Source organism: Ixodes scapularis, unplaced genomic scaffold (genome assembly GCF_016920785.2).
Source record: "Ixodes scapularis isolate PalLabHiFi unplaced genomic scaffold, ASM1692078v2 PGA_scaffold12__126_contigs__length_90152505, whole genome shotgun sequence".
NCBI lineage: Eukaryota > Metazoa > Arthropoda > Arachnida > Ixodida > Ixodidae > Ixodes > Ixodes scapularis.
Genome location: NW_024609838.1, coordinates 22,360,576 through 22,383,213, shown reverse-complemented (window position 1 = coordinate 22,383,213; position 22,638 = coordinate 22,360,576). Strand labels below are relative to the sequence as shown.

The 22,638-nt window shown below is 43.5% G+C and overlaps 1 protein-coding gene across 1 annotated transcript; it reads right to left on the bottom strand.

Annotated features, from left to right (window-relative positions):
• Window positions 1-187: 187 nt before the first annotated feature.
• LOC121835338 (putative tRNA (cytidine(32)/guanosine(34)-2'-O)-methyltransferase) lies at window positions 188-22,565 on the bottom strand. The gene is made up of 10 exons (XM_042289461.1): window positions 22,331-22,565; window positions 22,125-22,194; window positions 21,886-21,988; window positions 15,778-15,856; window positions 11,738-11,790; window positions 11,604-11,657; window positions 7,667-7,769; window positions 5,634-5,711; window positions 1,930-2,027; window positions 188-735 (listed from the first exon to the last, which is right to left on the bottom strand). Exons 1-10 carry the CDS (start codon window positions 22,449-22,451, stop codon window positions 562-564), a joined length of 933 nt encoding a protein of 310 aa, XP_042145395.1. The 5' UTR covers window positions 22,452-22,565; the 3' UTR covers window positions 188-561.
• Between the last annotated feature and the right edge of the window lie 73 nt (window positions 22,566-22,638).

Sequence of the window (22,638 nt, the reverse complement as noted above, 5' to 3'; positions counted from 1 at the left end):
CCCAAAAGACCAAATCCCAAACACAATGCATTAGAAAAAAAAAAAAAAGAAGAGGTGTGTCATTATTTAAAAACAGCTGGCAGGTTGTTCTGCTTTTTTCTCAATGTGGAAACTGATTTAAAAAATTGTCAAAAGAGTGCACAGCTTTGCTATTGACAACGAAAATGAATTGTTAGATGAGAAGTTCTAGCAGTAAAAAAGAGTATTTTTATTTTTTTCTCAATATATCTGTACCATCGTCATATGCAACGCTTGCATTGCATGTCACATCTATTCTAACTCCTTTTGAAGGTGCCACCCTCCTTTGAACATCAAACGACCTTGAGGGCACCAGCTGCAAACCAGCACCGAAGAGACGCAAAACCGATTCAAACCTAACAGTGCACAGGCTAGTTCTTTTGTCAGAGTGGATGCACTTCTTTCGTTTGTAGGTACTTTGGGTCAACATACACAGACAAAAAACATCAGCAAGATTCCAAAGTGGGAATAGTACTGAGTCACACACTCAAACGCTTTTCCAAAGGTGCCAATGATTTCCTACGACTTCTGGGCTCCTTTGGGTCACTGGAGGCTAATTCCCGAAAAGCCTGCGATTGCTTCTTGCTCAGAGCTGCCGGTTTCCCTTCCTGGTTTTGCGAGTTCTCCCTTCTTCTTCAAGCCACCGGCTGTCTTGTAGGGCGGGTCGATCGGAGGTTGGACGGGACCGCAGAACTCATACTCCTTTTTGTCATCCAGCTAAAAAAAAGAAGATAAAAAAAAAAATTAATTTAAAATTTGACAGGTTTACAAATCTCTGTAATGCAAAATTAGAGCGCAGCTCTTGAGATCTTTTGATTTTGCAATACAGTGCAACCCACTTATAACGATAATGAAAAAACCCAAAATTTCAATCGTTAGAACCGGTTATTGTTGTATCTGGGCTAGAAACTGATTATTTCCAGTCTAAAAACTCTAGAAACTGGTCGTTATACGTGGTATCGTTATAAGTGGATTGCACTGTATACCATGCTAAAGCATTTGAGGAATATCTATATGCACAATATAGACCTTGTACTCCTGCGTACATTACATATATATTATAAAGTAATTATTTATTATAATATTATTTATACAGGGAGGAGGGGAGAGTACAGAGGACCCTCCGCTTCTTCTTCATACCCTCCTCCCACAGTTTCCCCGCTAAATTTAGTGGGGAAAAAGACGTCACATGACTTCGTGTCACGTCACCTATGAACGAATTCAGTTTCTTTGATAGATTTAACGAACAATTGACGTCACGTGACCTCAACACCAATTCAATTCCTTGCTAAGTTCAGCGGGGAAAATTAATTGCTGTTGATGTCATGTGACGTCAGTTTTACCGCTAAATTTAGCGGGGAAACTTCATTTCGTGGGACCACAATACATCAGGCAACAAGGATGAACACCCTCACATTCAGCATTATTCAGGCCCATCGCAAATGACAAATAAACTATGCTTTGCAGCAAGCTGAGACTCTGCTCAAAATTGAAGCAGAAACATAGATATCCGAGATCATTATTTCCCAGTAAAAAAACAAACAAAAAAAGCATGCAAAAGCTTTTATTATTTTTATTTTATAAAGACAGACATTGTCTACTTCAAATCACAATTCTTAGGCATAGCTTACCCATAAACATATATTGAATTTTCACTTCCAGCTTTGATCTAACTCGACTAGCGATTCTCAAACGCTCGCAAACGATCCCTCGGCACACGTCGCCTTCCAACGGAATTGCAGTTCTCGGCAATCTACACCACATCTACGAGGTGCCTAATAAAAAAAAAATGACATTCCAATTTGTACTGTTACAAGAAAAAAATGTTTGAACTCGACGACCAACAAATTTAGCAGCCACGGAACACCGAGAAATGACGTCGTCCAAACAAGGGGAACAAGAAAAGCTCACCTCAAGGGGGTACGTCCGGTCGGAGTCGAATCCGGCGAGGTCTCCGCAGACGACAAACGGAACGAGCGTTCTGTTGGGTTCCTCCGCGGCGTCCCTCACTGAAGAGACACCAAACAACAAGTTCTTTGCAGTGTGCAGTTACAAATACGGGCATACGAAGTTACACACTGCGCAACACAGCTAGCACAAACAAGCGACTGCCAATTTTTCCCCTTTCTCCCCTAGAACTGAAAGGCTGTCAAGTGCGGTCACGTGAGTGTCACGTGAGAATCATGTGTTGTATGTTGCGTGTCACATGTGGTCATGTACGCATGGGGTCTTTTGTTTTCGGGTAATACCCAATATTTCCCGATATTCGCACCCCAAACATGTTTTCTGGAAATACAGGTTAAACTTGACTTTTCCCTGAACTCCATGGAAACAAGACGAGCCCCAAAATGTTTTTTTTTTTTTCCATTATGAATTATCCTTTGCCATTCTTCCCTTTCCATTTCAGATGGTGCAGAAATAAAAGAATTAGCAACTATGATTTGACAAGAGTAGCAGATTCCAGCAACATTGTTGTGCACTGTAAAAGCCGTGATGTTAAGAGAATGTTTTTTGTCAATTCAGATATTGCCGAAAACCGGACAGGTCTAGCATGGAGACGGAGATGCCATGCATGCAGATGATTGTGTAACTAACTAGGATTTAAAAAAAAAAAGAATTAAAAGATTAAGTGAGTTTTTATATCATGTTAGAATGCTGTCTCGTGCACTTCAAAAACTTGGTTACAAAAAAAAAATTGATATTACGTAACTTAATTAATACTCTAATATTAATTATACACATTTACTTCAAAACGTAAACTAAAAAAACCTGAATTGCAGAAAAATTGCTTGAAACAACCCAATTTCTCCCCGATTACAATGTCAGAACAAAAGCCTAATTTTATCCCCCCAATTTTTTTAAAATATAACACCCGAAAGTGAAGGATTTTATGCGTGTGTCACATGCATGACATGCAGATGTCATGCAAGTGTCACGTATACGGTGAAAAGCGTGTTTCAGGCGCCAACTTGAGCGGCAAAATTTGTTGCACCTCGACAAGTTGTTTTCGTGAAATGAGAAGCGAGTCGTGCACGAGCGAGTTGCCACCTGCTGCAATAGAATGTGCAGTAATGAAGTACGATTGCGGCGTGAGACAATGTTCTTGATGTCTCCGATTCCGTCGCCAGAACCGCAGTTACGCTCCAAACACTCCCCTGCTACAAGCAATGTCACTTACAAGGTCTGTAGGCTTAATCACATTAACGCCGAGACCGCGAGGGGTTCGTCGGCTATCAGCCAATGCGGAGCGCAAGTTCGTCTGCTCCTTGCGCAGGGGCTGCAGTGACGTCAGAACGCCGAGCTTCGATTGGTTCCTATTGGAAGAATAGTGGGTATAGACATCAACGCTAGCTGCCCAGAGGTCTACCCACTGTCCTTTTCCCAGAGCCAATCAGAGCTCAGTGTTCCGACGTCACCGCAACCCCTGCGCAAGAAGCAGACGAACTAGCGCTCCGCATAAGGATGGGCATCCCATGAGAAATAAAAGTTTTCAATTTTGATGAGTAGTTTTACAATTATCACGGTTAGAACTGTCTTCGAATGAAAGTCAGTCACATACAATTTTTATTTTAAAATAATGTACAGGGATTGTGGGATCTTTTTACACAGGTTTATGAGCGCACGTGTGCGGCGTGCCTGTCCAAGCAACTATACGACCCACGGCCAATAGAAACGTAGACGACGACAACGACAAATGGTGAATCAGCTCCCACGAGAATGAGCCATGGGTCAGCATTTCGGAATTCCACCTTTACCACTCGCATGTTTCATGAAAAGTGACGTTTCACGAGTAATATCCAGAGCTTAGATATCTGCAGAGCATGGGTCCACACAGAACGATTAAGCTCGCAGCCCAACTGCCATTGTGTGTGCAATCCCCCCCCTCCTCCCCAAAAGAAAACAAGCTCCAGCAGAGACATTACACGTTTTACTAGCAAAGGAAGTTGTAGCGAAACCGCACTGTTTTTTCCGGGTCATCAGTCATTACTCTTAAAATGAATCCATGTGCTCGAGCAACGAAAAAGCAGCATCCGCCAGTCTCTGCAGGCTATTTCCAGAGCCGAACAGCGAAAAACAAGCGTTCCCCAATTCAGCTGCAACGCTGACAAGCTGTCCGTAGTCGTGATTTATCTGCTCTCTCCCTCCATCCACTGCCACATGTAACTATAGCTGCTGGCACGTGGGATACGACAGCTGCACCATGATTGAAAACGGGACAAGATAAAGTTGAAAACCACCCCCTCCCCCTCCTTCCAATTTTAATGGCACGGGTGCCATTAAAATTGGAAGGAGGGGGGGGGGTGCTTTCTTTGTTACTGAAAATTAACTAAAACTTGAAACGGGCACCTAAATTTTCGTTATTCAGGTTTATTTTATATTTGTTTTAATGTCAGAGACTTAATACACCACGTTTGCCTGCTTCCAATGCATTTTCCGCAGATATATCCTCAAAACGTGCAACCTAAGAAAAATAATTTTTTTTTGAAGTTTAATTAAAATTTTTAGTTGAAACAAAGAAATAGCAAGAAAGCAAGTTTCTTTTTTTTTTTTTATACAAAATAAAAGTTGTAGGTTTATTTAAAGTTCCTTTTTTTTTTTCTTTTTGGCTACTGCTAAATTATTGCTTAAAATTACAAATTTCATATTTGGGAATGAAAAATGTTTTCACACAAAAGCTTGTTTTTTTACTTTTATCAAACCTGGAGGGGCAATCTTGTTTAAAAGCCTTGCAGTATGCCTTGCAGTATAGAAATTAAAAGAAAAATCCCCTAGTCCTCGGAGATTTAAGGTGGATTCTGAGGTCGTTTTTTTATGGCATAAACTCGTTCTACACGGCCTAAGCATTAAAAAAAACCCAGAACAAGAATCGTGCGTAGCGATTTCCCCACTATAAATGCGACGAAACATTGCATTAAGGCCCGTTCACACTCTTGCAAACTAGTACGACCAAGAGAGAAGAGGCCTGTTGAAACCTCTTAAAATTTCTTAGGACGAGGGAACACACAGGCATTCTGGTGCCATCTATGCGGTGACCCTGAAACTGCATTTCACAAGAACGAAGGTTTTGAGGGGATTTCCGAGGTCAAATGTGCGTAATACCTATAAGAAAGCCTCGTTTACAACGTTGACAAAAGTTTTTCAAGCCAAGAAAGAAAGGATAATGCACAAGAGATATAGAAAATATGCCAAACCACCAGGTTTACACTGCTACCCAATAGATGGCACCAGTGTGTCCTCTTGTTTTAACAGGTTTCAAGGCGCCCAGTTCTAAGAGGTTGCAAGAGTGTGAGCGTGCCTTTACGCTCCTTTTCCAAGATATATTTCAGAAAAACGGGTACCTTGCCGTGTTTGGACGTAATTTTATTGTGGAAAAAGGCTGCAAATGGTTGTACTTACGGGTTTTCTAGGATCTCTGGGGCACATCTAGATTGAGTCAGCACCGTAAAGAAAAGACCCAAAAAAGAAATGCCCCACTTCCTGCAGCAAAACTTCCCATCTCCCCGTGCCTATCCAAAGTGGTTTCTTTCATTTTCCTTTTTATTTCTCCAGAAAACTTAGAAAATTATTTTTTAGAAGAAATATGATAGGCGCAAATTTAAATAAAGGATACCTACGTCTGTCTAGCGATCCGGTGTACATGAATGGCTTGTAGCCCTCTGGCGGGCTGTAGACTTGGCAGACAACGAAAGACTCTGAAAGTAGAAGAACAAGACATTCAAGTTTAGCTTCCAAGCACAGCCCAATCCGATTAGCAAAGACGGTGTCCCTGAACAAATAAAATGGCATGCCAATGAATGAAGCCCTTCTACTTTTTTTCAGATTTACAATAACCCATTGAAGATTGACAATTCAAACTATCTTTTGTCAAGGAACTGGTATGTTCAGAGAGCCTTAATCACTCGGGAGTGGTAACCGCAATTGGTACAGACACGAGTACTATACAGTAAGTATTAGTAGTACTTAGTATTTATAGTAAATACTACAAAGTGACTATGTTTAGCATTTAGTATCTTCCCAGAAATATCATACCCACTATAAGTATGGTATTTGTAGCTTCCCAATGCCATGATTTGTCTCAAATCTTTGTCCAAAGTCGAGGAAGCATTAAAAATCTATTTTACTCCAGATATAAAAGTGATTTGACAGGTTTGTAAGTGCTATCCATAAGATTTTGAAATGTAGAGAATTTTTTACATCAGGTGCATAGTTTCTGTTAATAAGTTACCGAATCCTTTCAGATAGTTTTCTTAAAGGGGGGTCATGGGCCTAAATTGCAAACTTTTTTGATAAAATTAATTTTTCAATTTTAAGGTTTTGGTTTTAGAAACTAATTATACACCCTCACACTAAATATGATAACCATATGCCAAATAGTTATGTTGATATAAAATATTTTCGACACATTGTGAGGCAGTAACAAATTAAAGGAGTTCAATGTTTGAATGCATTTTTCTCGGTTCCACTGTTTGCTACAAATTTCATACAAAGGAATCTTTTGTTTAAAGGTGAAAGTATTCTAATACCACAACCAACATGTTTCTGAACTGATATTTACTGGGGAATCGAGCTATCTACTTTATTTTGTCTTAAATTAAAGTCCTCAATGATAAAATACTTTGTCTTCAAAAATGAACATAGGACAGATATGCATATTATTTGAGGTAATAACTCTTCCTGAAATATTTACATTTGAGTTATTAAAACTAGATAGCCCAAAGTTCCATACCCCCCACTTTATATTCAAGCAGTCAAAATGGTGCTTAGTAGCTTCATTTTCATATCATAGATTTCTTAACAAAGAGTGACACATCATCTTATGCAGGTACAAAAAATTGTCCTAGAGAGCTGAAAGTTTGCACAGTACACCTACATCTGAAGTTATATCTCCCCTGCAAATTTTATCCCAATCACTTGAGTAGCTCAGAAGTTCAACCTCTAGCCAGTGTCCCCCCTTAATGTTTTTATTAATCCACTTTGCTACAGAAACAAAATTTGTGGACTTGTTTCTTTGTACTGCAAGTCCACATGCCCTTAACTGGGCTGGCAACATTGCTGCAAATAAAACAAAAAGGATAGACAAATGCAAAACGGAAAATAAATATTTCACCAGGAGGGCTTGTGCCTCCAACCAAAAAATAACAAACAAACAGGATAAGGACGACGCCAAGAACGGAATTGAATCATGTTTATATGTAATTACTAAGATGTTAGACGGAAACTAAAATATATCTTCGTCCTACTAAAAGGTAGGGTGACACAGACTATGCTAAGTGTTTTGAGCTTCTCCCACCATTGGACCAACGAAGTTTTAGCGGTAACATCGGCACATATGTAAAACAATAACCATGTTAACCAAAGCCGCTTTGCCAGTTCGGGGGACGGGATGTCGAGCTACTCAGTGAGAGGTCAGCAGTTTGATTCACGCCAAGGGACCCACTCTTTTGCTAAGACAACTGGCCATGTTATCAAAGTTTTTGTTAAAATGTTTTGTGGCACTCCAGATTTAGAAACAAACTCTGAAACACATTTTATGTAAAAAAAAAAAGAAGTGATAAAAAAAGATTGGTACATCCTGCGTCGGCGACAAAAAGACAGCTGACTTACCGATCAAACGAAACAAAAATGTGAAAATGTCCTCGACACGCACCAATGCTGGAGTTGCGGCTGCTGCGAGGCTTCGCGACGACCACATGTTTGAAAAACAGCTTCAGCTGGGCGTAAAGCAGCGTCGTGTCTTTTCCCCTAAAAATCTAAAATGGCAAAATGGGACGAAAAAGAAAAGAGACAAAAGGCAAAGCTGATTAGATTGAGCGACGACCGTACACAAAGGGCCACATGCATATGGTTATCTCGACGACATCGGTCACATTAACAGTTGAAACCACTCTATGCTAATATTTTGCTTAATTTTGCTTTTGCACACCACAAAAATTTCATTTAAAATTGGTAACTTGCACAAAACATAAAAGGAAACATTCACTTGGCTTCCAAATGTTGTTTGTTGCTCTCCCTATTAGTCCTTGGTCATCTGATGCGTCCATTCAGAAGCTCTTCATTGCATGGTACAGCTGAAGACAGTCAAGGAGGTGGAGAGCTACGAACATCTTGAATAAATCTTTCCTTCAATTTTCGCGCAAATTGCCGACCTTGAATTACGTATGCGAGTCCTCGGAGAGATGAGACACGACTCGTTATCGAAAATGGTGAAAAACTCACATTAAAAGAAAGGTGCCATACAGAGGATAAAAAAGAAAAAAAAAAAAACATTTAAAGATTTTTTTTAATTGTAAAATGAACTATGCATTCCTGAATGCTCAAGCTCTACTTAAATGTATGTCCAAACCAGTTGCCAAAGTTTAAAGATGAACCATTATCTTTTCCAAAAGTTATAAGTGACTTTCCGAAACTTTTAATGAAAAAAATGGGGCCCGTATTTTCGTAACCATTCAGGTCCAAGTTTTCGAGGGCTCGGCCGCCATTTTCCCATTGAAAATTTCAAAAAATCACTTATAATGTTTTGATGAGATAAAGATATGCTAATAAACCTCGACATCCGGTTCTGACCGCTGGCGCTAACTTTTGGCAGAGAATGAGCACTTGGCAATGCGCTGTTTATTTTTGCGGTAGCAGAAAAAAAAAAAAAAACCTGTAGATTTTTTTTTTTTTGCATTGTATTGTTTTGTTACTTAAGGCGGGCCTTTGCATCAAAGACAGGTGGCCATGTTGCCTTTTCCCGTGCGTGCAGGCGTCAAATGTTATTTTTTTCTGTGACAATAGAGCAACTCTCTTGATGAAAATCCAAAACAAACAAGAAAATTAACTTAAGTGGGTGCAGCAATAGTGGCAGCATTTCCATCTGCCGGAGAAGGCACAAAACAGGCTCCAAAACCGAAACACGAGCCAAAATCATGGTCGGACTTCCTCATTCTTCGTGGACAGCACGAATGACACCCGTGGTTAGTAACCGAGGGGCCAACCTTTTGAGGGTCACTGCCGAACGTGTATGCCGGCTACGACGAAAGATACTTTTTTAGGTGAGGACGCACAGCACGGCAAACGCTGCGACACAATCGTCCCGATAAAGTCTTACAACAGCATCTCAGCCATCTAAACGATGCAACTAAAAAAATAAATAGATAAGCGCCGCGTTCTTATGGCACCCCGGTGCACGCGCTTCCTGCTCGGCACGTCTGCTCTGACCTTCATGGACGCTGGCTCGAACACTGCGCCAGAGATCTTTCCGCCTCAACAACTTCGTAAGGCTGTTCTTTTTGCCGTTGAGACACGAAACTCGGCTCAATGACGAAGTTGTGTCTGCAACACACGTGGCATAAGTGCCAGGTTCTACAGGATATAGCACAATCAAAAAACAACTTTAAAAACAAGCATGTCTCCCGTAGAGAAGCACAAGAAACTGAGCCAGCAACGGGCTAGCACTAGGCGGTTGTCCGAAGAGTCGTCCAATTGTGCCGCTTGCAACCGAGGCGAGGACTTTATCTGGCAGCTGTGATGCGCGCAGTGTCCACGCTTTTATATGCATCTTAAACCGTGGCACCAGCACCCGTCTTTCAAGGTCACAGTCGTACGACTACAACCGCAATTACACATTGGAAACTTTCCACCCGTGAAACGGCGCGCCTGCTGGCAGGTGCTACAGCTACTTTGTTTGTTCCGAAATTAGAAGCTCCTTCGTGCATGTAGCCTCAAAGAGCATGTCGGCTGCTCTGAAAGTACTGGAAACCATTTTTCCCTTCGAAACTTCATTCAAAGGAAGAGAGCTCATCATCCGACAAGGAGGCTCCACAAAGTGCCCCCGTAAACCAAAATGAAACTGAAAAAAAATAAGGAAGCAACTTTATGCCCTCCAGATTTCCATTCCACACCTCTCAATCGGAAAAAATCCGCCTGGTCCGGGAGCAGGCGGATTTTTTCGGTTGCGCACCAGTCACCTAGCTGTGTTTGGAGATTTGCGTTTGTCCTTTGTACCTCTTGTTCCCCTTCTCCAGGGATTATTTTCGTCATTGGCCTCGCTAAAGCACTTCCTGTTTCAGCCGCGGGAAGGCGAGCAATGAGCTGGATACGCGAATATGGCGTCCAAGGCAAGGGAGAGCACGGTACAGCATGCGCACTCTACAATGTAGACAGACAATGAATAACGTAACATCAATGAGCTAAGGTGGCATGACAACGCAAAGTGACAAGCGCATACCACTAATATTGAAGAAAAACTAAAGCAACACATGAAGACACTCAAGACACACAGATGCAACATTATTCTATGGCATTACATGATTTGTACCTGACGTGACAAGGCAAAGAGTTGTGAGCTGACTGATAATGCTTAGAGGTAAATTATTCCATTCATGAACAGTGAGCAGTATGAAGGAATACCGAAGAGTTTTTTTTAGATCGTAGCACTATAATGGTTTTCTCATGCTTGTTGCATGTCTGCCTGGATGTTTTGTATTGCATGTATTTTTCAAATGTAACTTTAAAACTGCCATTGACTATGTTGTAAAAAAACTTAAGGCGACTAATTTTCCTGCATGATTTAGAGTTCAGGTATGTTTGACAGCTTATACAGTGAAGAGGAGAAATCAGCCAGTCGTAACAGTTATCAACAAAACGCATCGCTTTTTTCTGGATTCATTCTAGTTGCTCTATGTTTTTTGCTGTGTAGCGGTCCTATACCAAGTCCGCATATCGTAATATTGGCCTAAATATAGTTGCATATGCCAGTAACTTTGTTTCGGGTGTACAGTAGGTTAATTTTCTTCTTAAAAACCAAAGTTAGTGCAATGCTCTAGCAACTATGTTGTTAATGTGTGCGTTCCACGTGAGATATGATGCAATGACAACACCAAGGTACCTATAATTTCTAACAGCTCCTAAGGGAACACAATTGACGCAGTATGAAAAAAAGCTTAAGAGTCTTTTTTCTGGTTATACCGTAAAGTCCCGAGATAACGCCCGGCCCCGAGAGATCGCCCATCCCATTTTTGGAGCTGTATATCCGTAACATAAAAATTCTGAAAAATAGCCCACCCCAAGATTCCCGCTGACCAGCGATGTCCAAAGAGAATCGAATCAACCACGTGACCTGCGGCATCGGTACATGTGACAAGCGTGTTTGTCGTGGGTTCTTTCGTGTTTATCGCAATACAACATGTGAATCTGTTGCGTCCGCAATCTGCGGTATCTGTTCCCGTGACGTGCGTGTTTATAGCGGAAACCCACGCTTTCGTATGGAATTTTTGCGCACGATATCGGTTCCTGCGAAACCCGAGTTTATAGGGAGATCTCGCGCGTTTATCGCACTGTGAAGTGTGAATGTGCCATGTCTGCGTTCTACGGTATCCATTCTCGTGATGGGGAGTTTGTAGCGAATTCCCGCATATTTATTGCATCGTGAGACTTGGATTTGCAGTATCCGCAATCTATGGTATCAGTTCCCGTTTCACATAGTTTGTAATGTGCATGGACCTTGATGGCATCATGATCAGGGAAGAAGATACAATACTGTCCGTCAAATACAGCGACCAAGGCTAAAGCTGTTAAGATGCTGTGGGGAAAATGTAGCTCACCTTTGCGACGTATGTGCCTCCGTTTTTTAGTATGTGCGTTGTGATATTCAGGGCCTGCAGAGAGCAACAACTGAGTAACAAGAAAAAAAAAAGAAAAAGAAGAAAACTTTGATGAAACGGAAAGACAAACCTACCGACAGCAGCAGTTCTGCCTGGATGTATTCGTCGATGTCGTGAAGTCCAGTCACTGCCAAAGGTAAAAAATATGAGACGACAAATAAAGAAGAGCACGAAAGGTGCACAAGATACATTCAAACTCAAAAACAAATATTCAAAGTTCATAAAAATAAAGAAGACTGAGGTGACACCTTTTTTTGCAGAATGTATCTCTGAAGTCTAGCTTAAAGGGATACTGAACCGCAATTCGGATTTTGCAAAGTAAGGCTGCAGAAGTGTTGAACGGGACACTACGGACTCCAAAACATCACTCAAACATCGATATCTCAAACGGATGGCCGTAGTTTTGGAAAACAGGGGCGCAATCAAGCGAGTTCTTTGATGTAACTGTCCTCCGGGAGAATTTGAGAATGAGAAGAAGCGGCCTTGCTTCTCTCCTCCTTGCTTCGGTTCACCAGCTTGACGGGACGTAGCGAGGAGGAGAGGGAATGAGAATCGTGACGTGCCTTGTCTCGTCGGCCTCGTCGGTCGGGTTCAATCGCGCACTTCTTTTCCAAAAAAATATGGCAATCCGTTAGATATATCGCCGTATCAGTGATATTTTTTTGGTTTTGCAGCTTCCCGCCGATCCACCCGGCCTTGTTTAGCGAGCTCGAAATTTCGGTTCAGTATCCCTTTAAAGCACGTACCAAACAGATAATCACATTTTCCCAAAAAAAGATGAGGACACCTTTTTGCCAGCCTTGTCGGTTGGGGGTCGCAGAGTGGCCGGTGTAGGTAGGGTACCGTACCCCGACGTTAATTATGGTGCCAGGAGCGCGTCCATGACTGGCGTGTTTAACGTGTCCTCAGTCTGGTTTCTCAATTTCCACCCAACGACGCCACAGAAGTGTCACGCTGCTGCGTGCCGCAATCCCGGTGGCAGCACGGAGTGTCGTGTTGTCACAAAAGTATAATGTTGTCACAAAAGTATTACAATGTCACAAAAGTGTCACAGGAGAGTCACATTGTCACAGAAGTGCCATGCTGTCACAGAAGTGTCATATTGCCACAGAAGTGTCACAGAAATGCCATGCTGTCACTGGAGTGTCATAGTGGTGGCACAGCAGTAGAGTTGTCACACAAATGTCATGTTGCCCAGAAGTGTCATGCTGTCACAGAAGTGTCATGTTGTCACAGGAGTGTCATAGCGGTGGCACAGCAGTAGAGTTGGATGCAACAGACGCCTGCACTGTTGTGGGTCACTCTGTGGCCAGACGGTCGTTGGAGGCCAAGGCAGACACAACAGGGAATATCGCAACGACCCTTGCGCCTGCTTGCCCTTTTTGCCAGCAGTTCTACAAACGCCAGGATTGCGAGATCCCACAGCGTGACACGCAGGCTCCCATTAACGTAATCGGTCGTCGCTTCGGGACCACTTGTGGTGTATGAATGGGATAGGGCAGCAAACGCACCAAGGACGGGCTCCAGGCACCAGTCTCTTCTTGCCTCAGCCCTTTGCCCCTTCCTCCTTCCCTCATTCGTCCCTCTTCTCTAACCTCCTCAATAAACAAGTTCATATCTCGAGTGTGGACTTACGGAACTCTTCGGCAAGTGTTTCCAACGACTTCTACTTGGAATTTTAGTATATTTTACAAAACGCTCTTGCTTTAAGAGGCGCTGACACACCCCAAAAATATATTTTTTGTTTTTTGCCAGCAAATTTAATATGGCATCAGGAGACTACCCAAACAATATCTTGCTGCAGAATCACATATATTTTTAATAAAGTAAAAATACTCAACTGCTCGAAACCGAAACATGAGTATTGAAGCACATTGCCGAATGTCATGTAACAACACCCGACCACATTTTTTTTCCCCTTTGCTTCTCTGGTTTTTGAAGCAGACTATGACGACGACGATGAGCTTGCATAAACCGTTTGTCATGCAAATGTTTCGCACTTATATCCCTTCCGCTCAATGTTCTACGCTTGAAGATCGACTGGCCGGTACCGCGAACGACAGTTCCTAAGCAGTGGCCCCAAGTCGGTCGCAATGTTGATCTGTCGTACACCGCCATTGCGTCGTCCAGCCCGCGGTACATTGCCATATGGAGAATGACATGTACAGTGATGTGATTGGCCTAAGCCATTTTGGAGCACCTTTTAGAACAGCGAAAACAGTGTTTTGGAGCAGCAAAAGTGGCCTTTGGAGCAGCAAAAGTGGCATTTGGAGCAGTCAAAACAGGGTTTCGGAGCAGCAAAAGTGGCTTTTGGAGAAGATATGCTTAGAAAAATAAAAATATTTGTTTTAAGTGCTGGACAAACGAAGGGCACTTTATGTTGTGTTGTGACGGAACTCGCTGTTTGTGTTTTTACTGCTGAGATATCCCACAAGTGTACAGTGTTGTAGGCGTTGCCGAGCAATTCCGAAAATAACGCTTGCCACCGTTTTACTGGTTCCCGACGTGCCAGATTTTCGTCAAAAGTAAGCAAACGTAAAACAATAGATTGCAAGCATACCGGCTGGTCCTCTGTCATGCAGTCATGTTCGCATGCACATGAGGGCAACTTCAGCAAGCTTGCAGTGGCACGTGCTTCGCCGCGCGAGCGGAGACAACGGCTGTTCAATCGAAACCGAAACCATGTCACTCCGCTCAGTCGCCAACTAGTTCCCAAAATAGCATGCAAAATGTAACTGTCCAACATGCGACAAAAAAACAGTACAGCGGCGCGTGCTTGCCAGGCCGGCAGGCGAGGTATAAGCTAAACACACAAAAAAAAAGAACCTTAGAGCATCGATGCACGACATTGCGAGCCAGGGTCAAAAAGTTCTTGGAGCGCTTTGTGCAATGACTGAACTCGAGACAAACAAGCGCAATGTGCGGGCTCAGTGCGCAGCCATTGCCTTCTTTGCTTTAGCTTACTTCCCTTCACCAACTTTCTTTTGCGGGCAGATTTTTCACGTACCAGGGTCCCTCTCAAAAGAAAGCCCACCGAGAGAAACCTAGGCAATCAATATTTTGACAAGTAGTCTCTAAGTTAAAGAGGGATTTTTGTAGTAGAGTATGATGTAAACAAGGACAGGAATGACGATGAACAAGTTTAGAAAGCGCTGTATCTGCTGCGACGTGTGGACGGCAACACCCGACGTCGCGGGACCACGGTGACTGTGGTCACGCAAGCGTTTCAGCTCACAAAGTAACTCTCACCGCACAAAAATGTGGTTTTGTTTCACAGCATGACAGCATGGCTGGCACTCAGCACACTAGCGTCGGAGCATCCGCACACGCCCGCGTCTATCGTTGAAAAATTTCAAAAAAGGCGCGAGACGAGATTTTCGAGATGACAAGGGCGCGAAACGCGAGACGGCGGGAAAAACCTTGCAAGACCGGATGGACGTTTGATGCAGGGTACTTTGTGTCGGGCGGCCGCTTGCGCCACCTAGCTCACGCATGCTCAATTACGGATCTCAGTTTAGTTTCGGTTTTGAAAGGAGACTGAAATTGGTCCTTTGGCACAGGCTTGGCGCAGATTACCCATATTTTGGCAAAATGTAGCAGGATGTAGCAGCGTTAGCCCCTTGGCGCAGTTTGGCACAAGTGGTGCAGCAATCACATCACTGCATGTACATGTACTTTCTGTGATCTGTGCAACATATTTTTACGTATTTGCAGCTTCTTCTTGGGCACAAAAAAAATGGGGTTTCCATTCTTTTTCTATTTTTAACATTGAATGTGTTTTAGATAACCCACAACTCTGAATATATTTGGTACAAATAGTAGTTTGAACGCAACAAGACCATGGAAACAAAAGTGAGCGCGACTGAAACCGGCCAATTCTCGACCGGCTGTTTTTGGGCGGAGAAAAAACTTTCGAGCCGCAGGTTGTCTTTTGGATAGATGGGCTCTTATAGGTCACGTTCAAATAAAAACCTCAACAAACATAAATACTCTGCCGGTGTACCTTTAAGCAAATGTCAATCATGGCATGCAACATCCCTGTCGCAACACCTAGCTCAAGTTTGAGTTCTCGGTTTACTATAGCTGTAAGGAATCAGAAAGAAATGTGGCGTACCATCGGGAGCACCGTCGCAAACAACGAGATCAGCTTTCTCCCCTTCGAAATGATTGATGATCTTTCGTGCCGTTGAAATCTGGAGACAAAAAAAAAGGAAGAAATCAGTTGCATTTATTGAAAGCTTACACCCTTGGTGATAAGTTTATTTCTACAGTGTAAGAAACCTTGAGGCAGGCTGGCACTAAAATTGTCCAGGTAAATCAGCACCTGCACATAGCGATATAAATTTTTTTGCTGTTATGATGAACCACATGGTGTCTGGTAGCTTTCCCTTGAGGCCAGTTCCTATAGACGCTTTGCAGCAGCTGTGCATGGACGCCGCCATAACTGACCTTCAGTTTTTGTTTCCTCCTATTTTGTTTATTTCATTTCATCATTACCATAGAAGGCCAGGTTATTGCCACATTAGATTCAACTGTGTCCTTTTCTAAAGCATCGGCCTTTGTAGAGGATCGTCAACTACCGTTTCAGTTGCTCGGCATCTCGGTAAGACAAGAGAAGGTCACCAATGGCGGCTGTAATTTGGCGCGTGTGCAAAGCGTCTATATACACTGTAAATTTAGAAAGAGTTATATACGTAAAAACAGGGGACGGGACAACACATCTTTCAACTTTCAACAAACAAATGAATTTATTGCCGGACGCTTCGCCTTCGGAGCTCCACTATAGGAGAGGGAAAGTTAAAAGGAGGGGGAAGGGGAAAGAGGGGGGCGGGGGGGGAGGGGGGGGGGGGGCAAGACACAGCCCTGGGAGAAAAACTGGGGGAAAGTAAAGCGCAGAGACAGCGGGAAGGAGAGGAAGGAAGAAAGCATCCCGATTTCCCTCTCGGGAGCAAGGAGCGCTCGCTTGGCCCGCCAAGGCCGTCCACTCAGGTCTCAGGAATGTCACCTCTCTCTCGGACAGCGACAACGAGGCCGAGGAAATGTTCTTCGGTGCCTCTTTTATGGCGAACGCCTCCACGATCTCGCGCCCGTAGCGGTTCTTGTTGGCCCCCAGAACACGCGCGGACGGGAACTCGGGGGCACATGGAGCGCAAACCTTGAGGTGATGGACCGTGGGGTGTTGGGAGTCTTCGTCGTTTTTTTCTATTTCTCTCTCATGTTCGCGCAGGCGGGCGTATATAACTCTTTCTAAACCTACATCACTACCAATGCACTCACTAAGAAGTTCCTATATACGCTGTAGCACTGAATCGATGCAACAGCGCAGATGCAGCACTGCATCACTAATACAATGTTGAGTCAGAGCTGCATTAGCAAGGCATGCTCACTAAAAGTCCTGAGGTAGCACTGTGGTGCATGTATAAAGAGGACTTCAGGGTGAAGTTGCGACAATACCTATACTTTGTATCACCCTACGATGGCCTAGGGCCCGAAGGCTGGTGGGTGGAGCACTACTTAAAGGAGGACCAGCAGAAATATTCTTCCGCCTGGCGGAAAGTCCTCCTCGCCCTCTTTCTTTCTTGTATTGTAGCACGCAAGGAGAGGGGAAAGGTCCCCTTTTGCGCCGGCTTCTTCTGAGAGGATAAGCCGAGAAAATCCCCATTCTGAGCGACGGGCGATGGGTGCGGCAGCAGCGACCTCGTGAGTAAGAGGTAGCTTCAGCACCTATCGCGTAATCTGTCCCATTTTTTGGCGCTCACCAAGCCTAGCTCCTCGGGTGTCGGTTTTATGGAGCTGCAAGGCTGCACCCGTGCAGTCACCGAATTGCCGCTTTCGAAGGTCTTTAGTTTAGCCCGTGGCAAAGTAAACGCATACTTGAGAGCTGCGATGCATCCCCGCACCCATTGAAGGAACGTTTCATAGATATTTTTGGCTGATCAAGGAGCTCAAAACACATGCGCGAGAAGTGGTGACTTGAATATGTAAGGATGACTCACATCTTCACAAAACATTCCATCTTCAAGAAAAAACGGCTTATCACGCTCAAACCTGCCTCAAATTGGGATCGATGGAAAAGAAAACGATGTACCAGGCGCGGGCATCTTCTAGAAGGTCTCTGTTTTCTAGGAGCGAGTACAAATTATTGAAGAACTTTAGCAGACTATGTTTTCAGGCCACGCTATATTTAGCGGGAGCTCGCGCTGCCACTTCGATGCATTCTCTGAAGCGCGCGCCTGAAGTGGCAGCGGGCCTTTGAAAACGATTTACTAAAATGCCCTGTTGTGTGCCTAACTCGCAGAACATGATGGCCAGCAAAATGTATGAAATTCATATTTACACATTCCCAACAAGCACCTGAGGTGAGAGGGCATCAAGGGTGGATGTCAATTTTAGAAAGTTTTAGTGGGTCGCTTTTAGCCACTTAGATAACCGTATACGGTCCGTACCCCACAACGAAATGTAAGCTCGACTCGCTGTTTACATTCTTCATCGAGTGCAGCTATGGAGCAAAAAGACAATATTAAAACCCTTTTTGACGAGTCTAGTGTGTCGTGTTGTGGTTCAACGTTGCTTGTATCGGTACCATAGCACGGACCGCCACTTCGAAGTATTTGCGGTGTCTCAAAGAAACTAAGGCAAAAGCAGACAATTTTTTTTAACGTGACACAGAATTGTATTTAACATTGTAAAAAAACTTTTAGGTATCCTACGCTACGCAGTTAGCACAAACTATCACCGGTGTTTCCCACTTTTTTTTTTGTTAGAAGAGAACAATGTTTAGGAAACTGTTAATGCGAGTATCCAACCTAAGCGGTAGATTTTAGTGCGAGTCGATATATTGCTGGGGAAAATAGCAAAAAGCGCGATGTCGTGTTTGTGCTAACAGTGTCGCGTAATGTACGCATACCGCTGCACAATCAACGCTAACATAGTAAATCAGTAAATTTAGTGGCCCCCAAAAAAGTGGTGTTATTTTGTTTTATTTTTATGTTTGAAAAGTTGTTATTTTTAAACAAGCAATTTGGTAAAGGGTGCTTCCGTTGGGCACCAACTTACGAGGCATCAATTTGTTCTTATACACAAAATTCTGCATGGCCCTTGCGTAAAAATGTCAATATTGTGTTTCGTGCTAGCTGTGTCACGCACAGTAAGAAAACAAGATCCTTGCTCGAACATTTAAACAAGGCCTTTCTTACGCCAAATAGACGTTTTGTGAGTATGCTCTATTACTGGTGGTTCATAAAATAATCTACGTGGTTTATTTAGAGGAAGGAAGTGGTGGTGAGGGGAGGGGGAATTGAATACAAAAGACGACTCAGGGAACCTTGAACTTTGTAAATATTTCGCTAAACCTATAATCCTGAGCTAATTAAATCACTTTTGCTTTGTCTGTTTTAGAACTTGTTAACAGTCGCGCAAAAGGCCAAGATGAGCGAAAAGTCAGATGAAGCTTATTTATGCGAGATAGAACTGAAAAAGCGTACGTGTGTAACCGTAGCAATCTCCGACCAAGCCTGAACCTCACTTTTTCGCCATTTCATCGAAAGCAGTTTCACCGAATGAACGGACACTTCATCGAACGCCGTTTCATCGAACGCCGTTTTATCGAATCGCCAAGGGCCGCTTCATCGAATTTTTCAGTTATGGCTCTGTACCTAGTTTTGGGGCATAACAGTGCTTTATAGATGTTTCACCTTGCATTTGTTAAGACTAAGGTAGTCACTTGAGAAATTGTTTTGAAGGTGGTGTCAAATTACTAAAAATAAAAGCAATTGGCATAAAAAGAAATAAAAACAATTGGGTATGCGACTTACTGAAAAGCCTTACTCATGTACATACATGGCTGAAACCACGACGCTGCAAATAAAGGACAGACACTTAAACACTTTTAAGCGTCTGTGCTTTCTGTTTTTGCCTCATTTTTAATTGTTTCATGTGACATGGAGAGGGGTCATTGTTTCATGGAGGCTTTCTTCTCGAAGCAGGATATGTTCACGATGGAACTTATCTCGCCACTGCACCCAGTGATATAAAAGCAGAAACAAAAGAAAAAAAAAGAGAGAATGAGATGAAGTTGTGTATAAAAATTAAAGTAAATTCCAAAGTATTACAGACTGTAACATTGTTCGATGAAAAGGCGTTCGATGAAACGGCTTCTATGAAACGGCGTTCGATGAAACGGCGTTCGATGAAACGGCGTTCGATGAAACGGCTTCGATGAAACGACATTCGATGAAACGGCGTTTGATGAAATGGCGTTTGATGAAACGGCGTTCGGTGAAATGTCCGGACGCACTTGTAGCAGTACGCGTGCATTACGTGGCACTTTTAGCCCGAACGCGACATCGGCGCTTTTTACTATTTCTGCCCAGCAACATGTATTGTCTAGCACTGAGCTCTGCCACTTAGGTTGGATAGTTGCATTGACAGTTTTCTAAATATCATTTATTTCTAAAAAAGAAAATCAGAAAGACCGGCAATAGTTTGTCCGTGCTAACTAAAATGTGTTTGCACAGACAAATTACAAACGCGTATTATGTTAAAAAAAGGCTACAGTTGATTTTTTTATTTTTTATTTTTAATGCCTCAGAAATACTTTAAAGTGGCAGCACGTGCTATAGCGCCGATTTAAGCAACGTTGAACTATAACATCAGACGCTTCGATAGCCGCACTCAATCAAGAATGCTCACAGAAAGGTTATAGCTTATAAATTGTTGTAGGGTGCGGTTATCCAAGAGCTAAAGATGATCCACTAGAACTTTTTAGTATCGACACACACCATAGCTGCCTTCTCACCTCATGTGGTTGCTGGGATGCGTAAATATAAATGTAACATACATTCGTTGGCCATCATATAGTGTGAGTTACGCACGCAATGTTTGTGCTCGCTGCTAGAAAACAGAGACCTTCTAGAAGATGCCCGCGCCTGGTACATCGTTCTCTTCTCCATCGATCCCAATTTGAGGCAGGTTTGAGCGTGATAAGCCGTTTTTTTCAAGATGGAACGTTTTGTGAAGATGTGAGTCATCCTTACATATTCAAGTCACCACTTCTCGCGCATGTGTTTTGAGCTCCTTGATCAACCGAAAATATCTATGAAACGTTCCTTCAATGGGTGCGGGGATGCATCGCAGCTCTCAAGTATGCGTTTACTTTGCCACGGGCTAAAGACCTTCGACAGCGAAAATTCGGTGACTGCGCGGGCGCAGCCTTGCAGCTCCGTAAAACCGACACCCGAGGGGCTAGGCTTGGTGAGCGCCAAAAAATGGGGCAGATTACGCGATAGGAGCTGAAGCTACCTCTAAGTCACGAGGTCGCTGCTGCCGCACCGATCGCCCGTCGCTCAGAATGGGGATTTTCTCGGCTTATCCTCTTAGAAGAAGCCGGCGCAAAAGGAGACCTTTCCCCTCGCCTCGCCGTGCTACAATACAAGAAGAAAGAGGGCGAGGAAGACTTTCCGCCAGGCGGAAGAATATTTCTGCTGGTCCTCCTTTAAGAAAAGCTTACATCCGCATTGCAAAAGAGTGCGTGGGAGAAATTCCAGTATGCGAAGTATGAAAAGCACTAATCTTACGCACACGGTTCTCTGTTGTGATAGCGTGGATAGCCATAACAATCTAATCCAATCCAATCTTTTTTTGTGTATGTAAAACATACCCGGACCCGTATCTCCCTTTCGCACGTAGTTCATACACACACTCCCGTGTCGAACGCTCGATCCGACTCATCTTAATTTCTTAATGGCCACTGACTCTGATCCCGGGTTTCCTTTGCCACATCGCTTCCAAACGGAATTTAATCCCTTCAGTAGTCTTCAGTAGTGGCAAGCAGACGGAGCTGCCGCGAGGGCTCTATAAGCAGACGAAAAATTTGCCTCCACATGACGCGTTTTGGCACACTGCTATGTACAACGGTGCAATATACCACATGGTTTCTAACAGGCTCTTGATTTGACCTGGCGGCCTGTAGCACTGGGCTTTAGCTCATTGTAGGATGAGCCGGGGTACAGTGGGCAAAGCACAAAACCTCCCCTGACTTCTTCCTTTCCCTTCACCCCCCAAATAAACAAAAAGCAAACAAAACCGTGATGATGACTAGTGGCTGAAGCTAGCCACAACAGAAAGCTTAGTGACAACCTAGTGCGCAAAGCTGCGACGGTGGCAAAGAACAGGGCTGTGGCGTCATCTGGCAGTAAAGAAAACACCACAACTGCCTATGTACCTCTGTAATGTCTCCCTGCAGTTGTATCACACCCGGCAGTGGGGCCATGGCCTGCAGATCAACCGCCACGATTTTCACGTCATCTGGATTTTCGGCGTTACTTCTGAAATCACGGAATCAAAATCAGAAAAAAAAAAAGGGAAATCAGGGGATACGCCCGAATATGCCCCTTATGTAATGCCCTCACGGGCCCTTAAGTTTCAATAAATGCAATAAATGAAATGAATGAACAATCGTACCTCAGCTTTCTCGACAACACTTGGCTCCAGCTTCCTGGAGCGGCGCACAGGTCCACGGCTTTCTTGACGCCTGGGCAGAGTTCGAACGTCGTATCTCTCTTAAAACTCCCGTTTTAACCTGGGAAACAGCGAGGGCTACATCTGCTCTGCTCTTCTCCCGACTCTCCTGTGCCAAATAAATGAAATGAAACCTCTCGAAAACCTACCCGAAAATATGTCAAACTCCTCGTTGATTTGCAGCAACTTGAACGCGCTACGAGCTCTCCAGCCTTCTTCCTTCGCTAAGCGATAATATACGTCTCTTTTGTCTTTCGACGAACGTCCCATTTTCAAACTTTCCACACAACAAAACTAATATTTACAAACGAATTCGGACCATAAACGGACCCAACAGCAGACTACCACAACACCACAACAGCACCACGTTGAAACGATTGAAACCTATCAATGGATGGATAAATAAACGAAGTTGAATTGGGGTAATAGGAAGGCTAGTTGCGCCATCTAGTCAGAG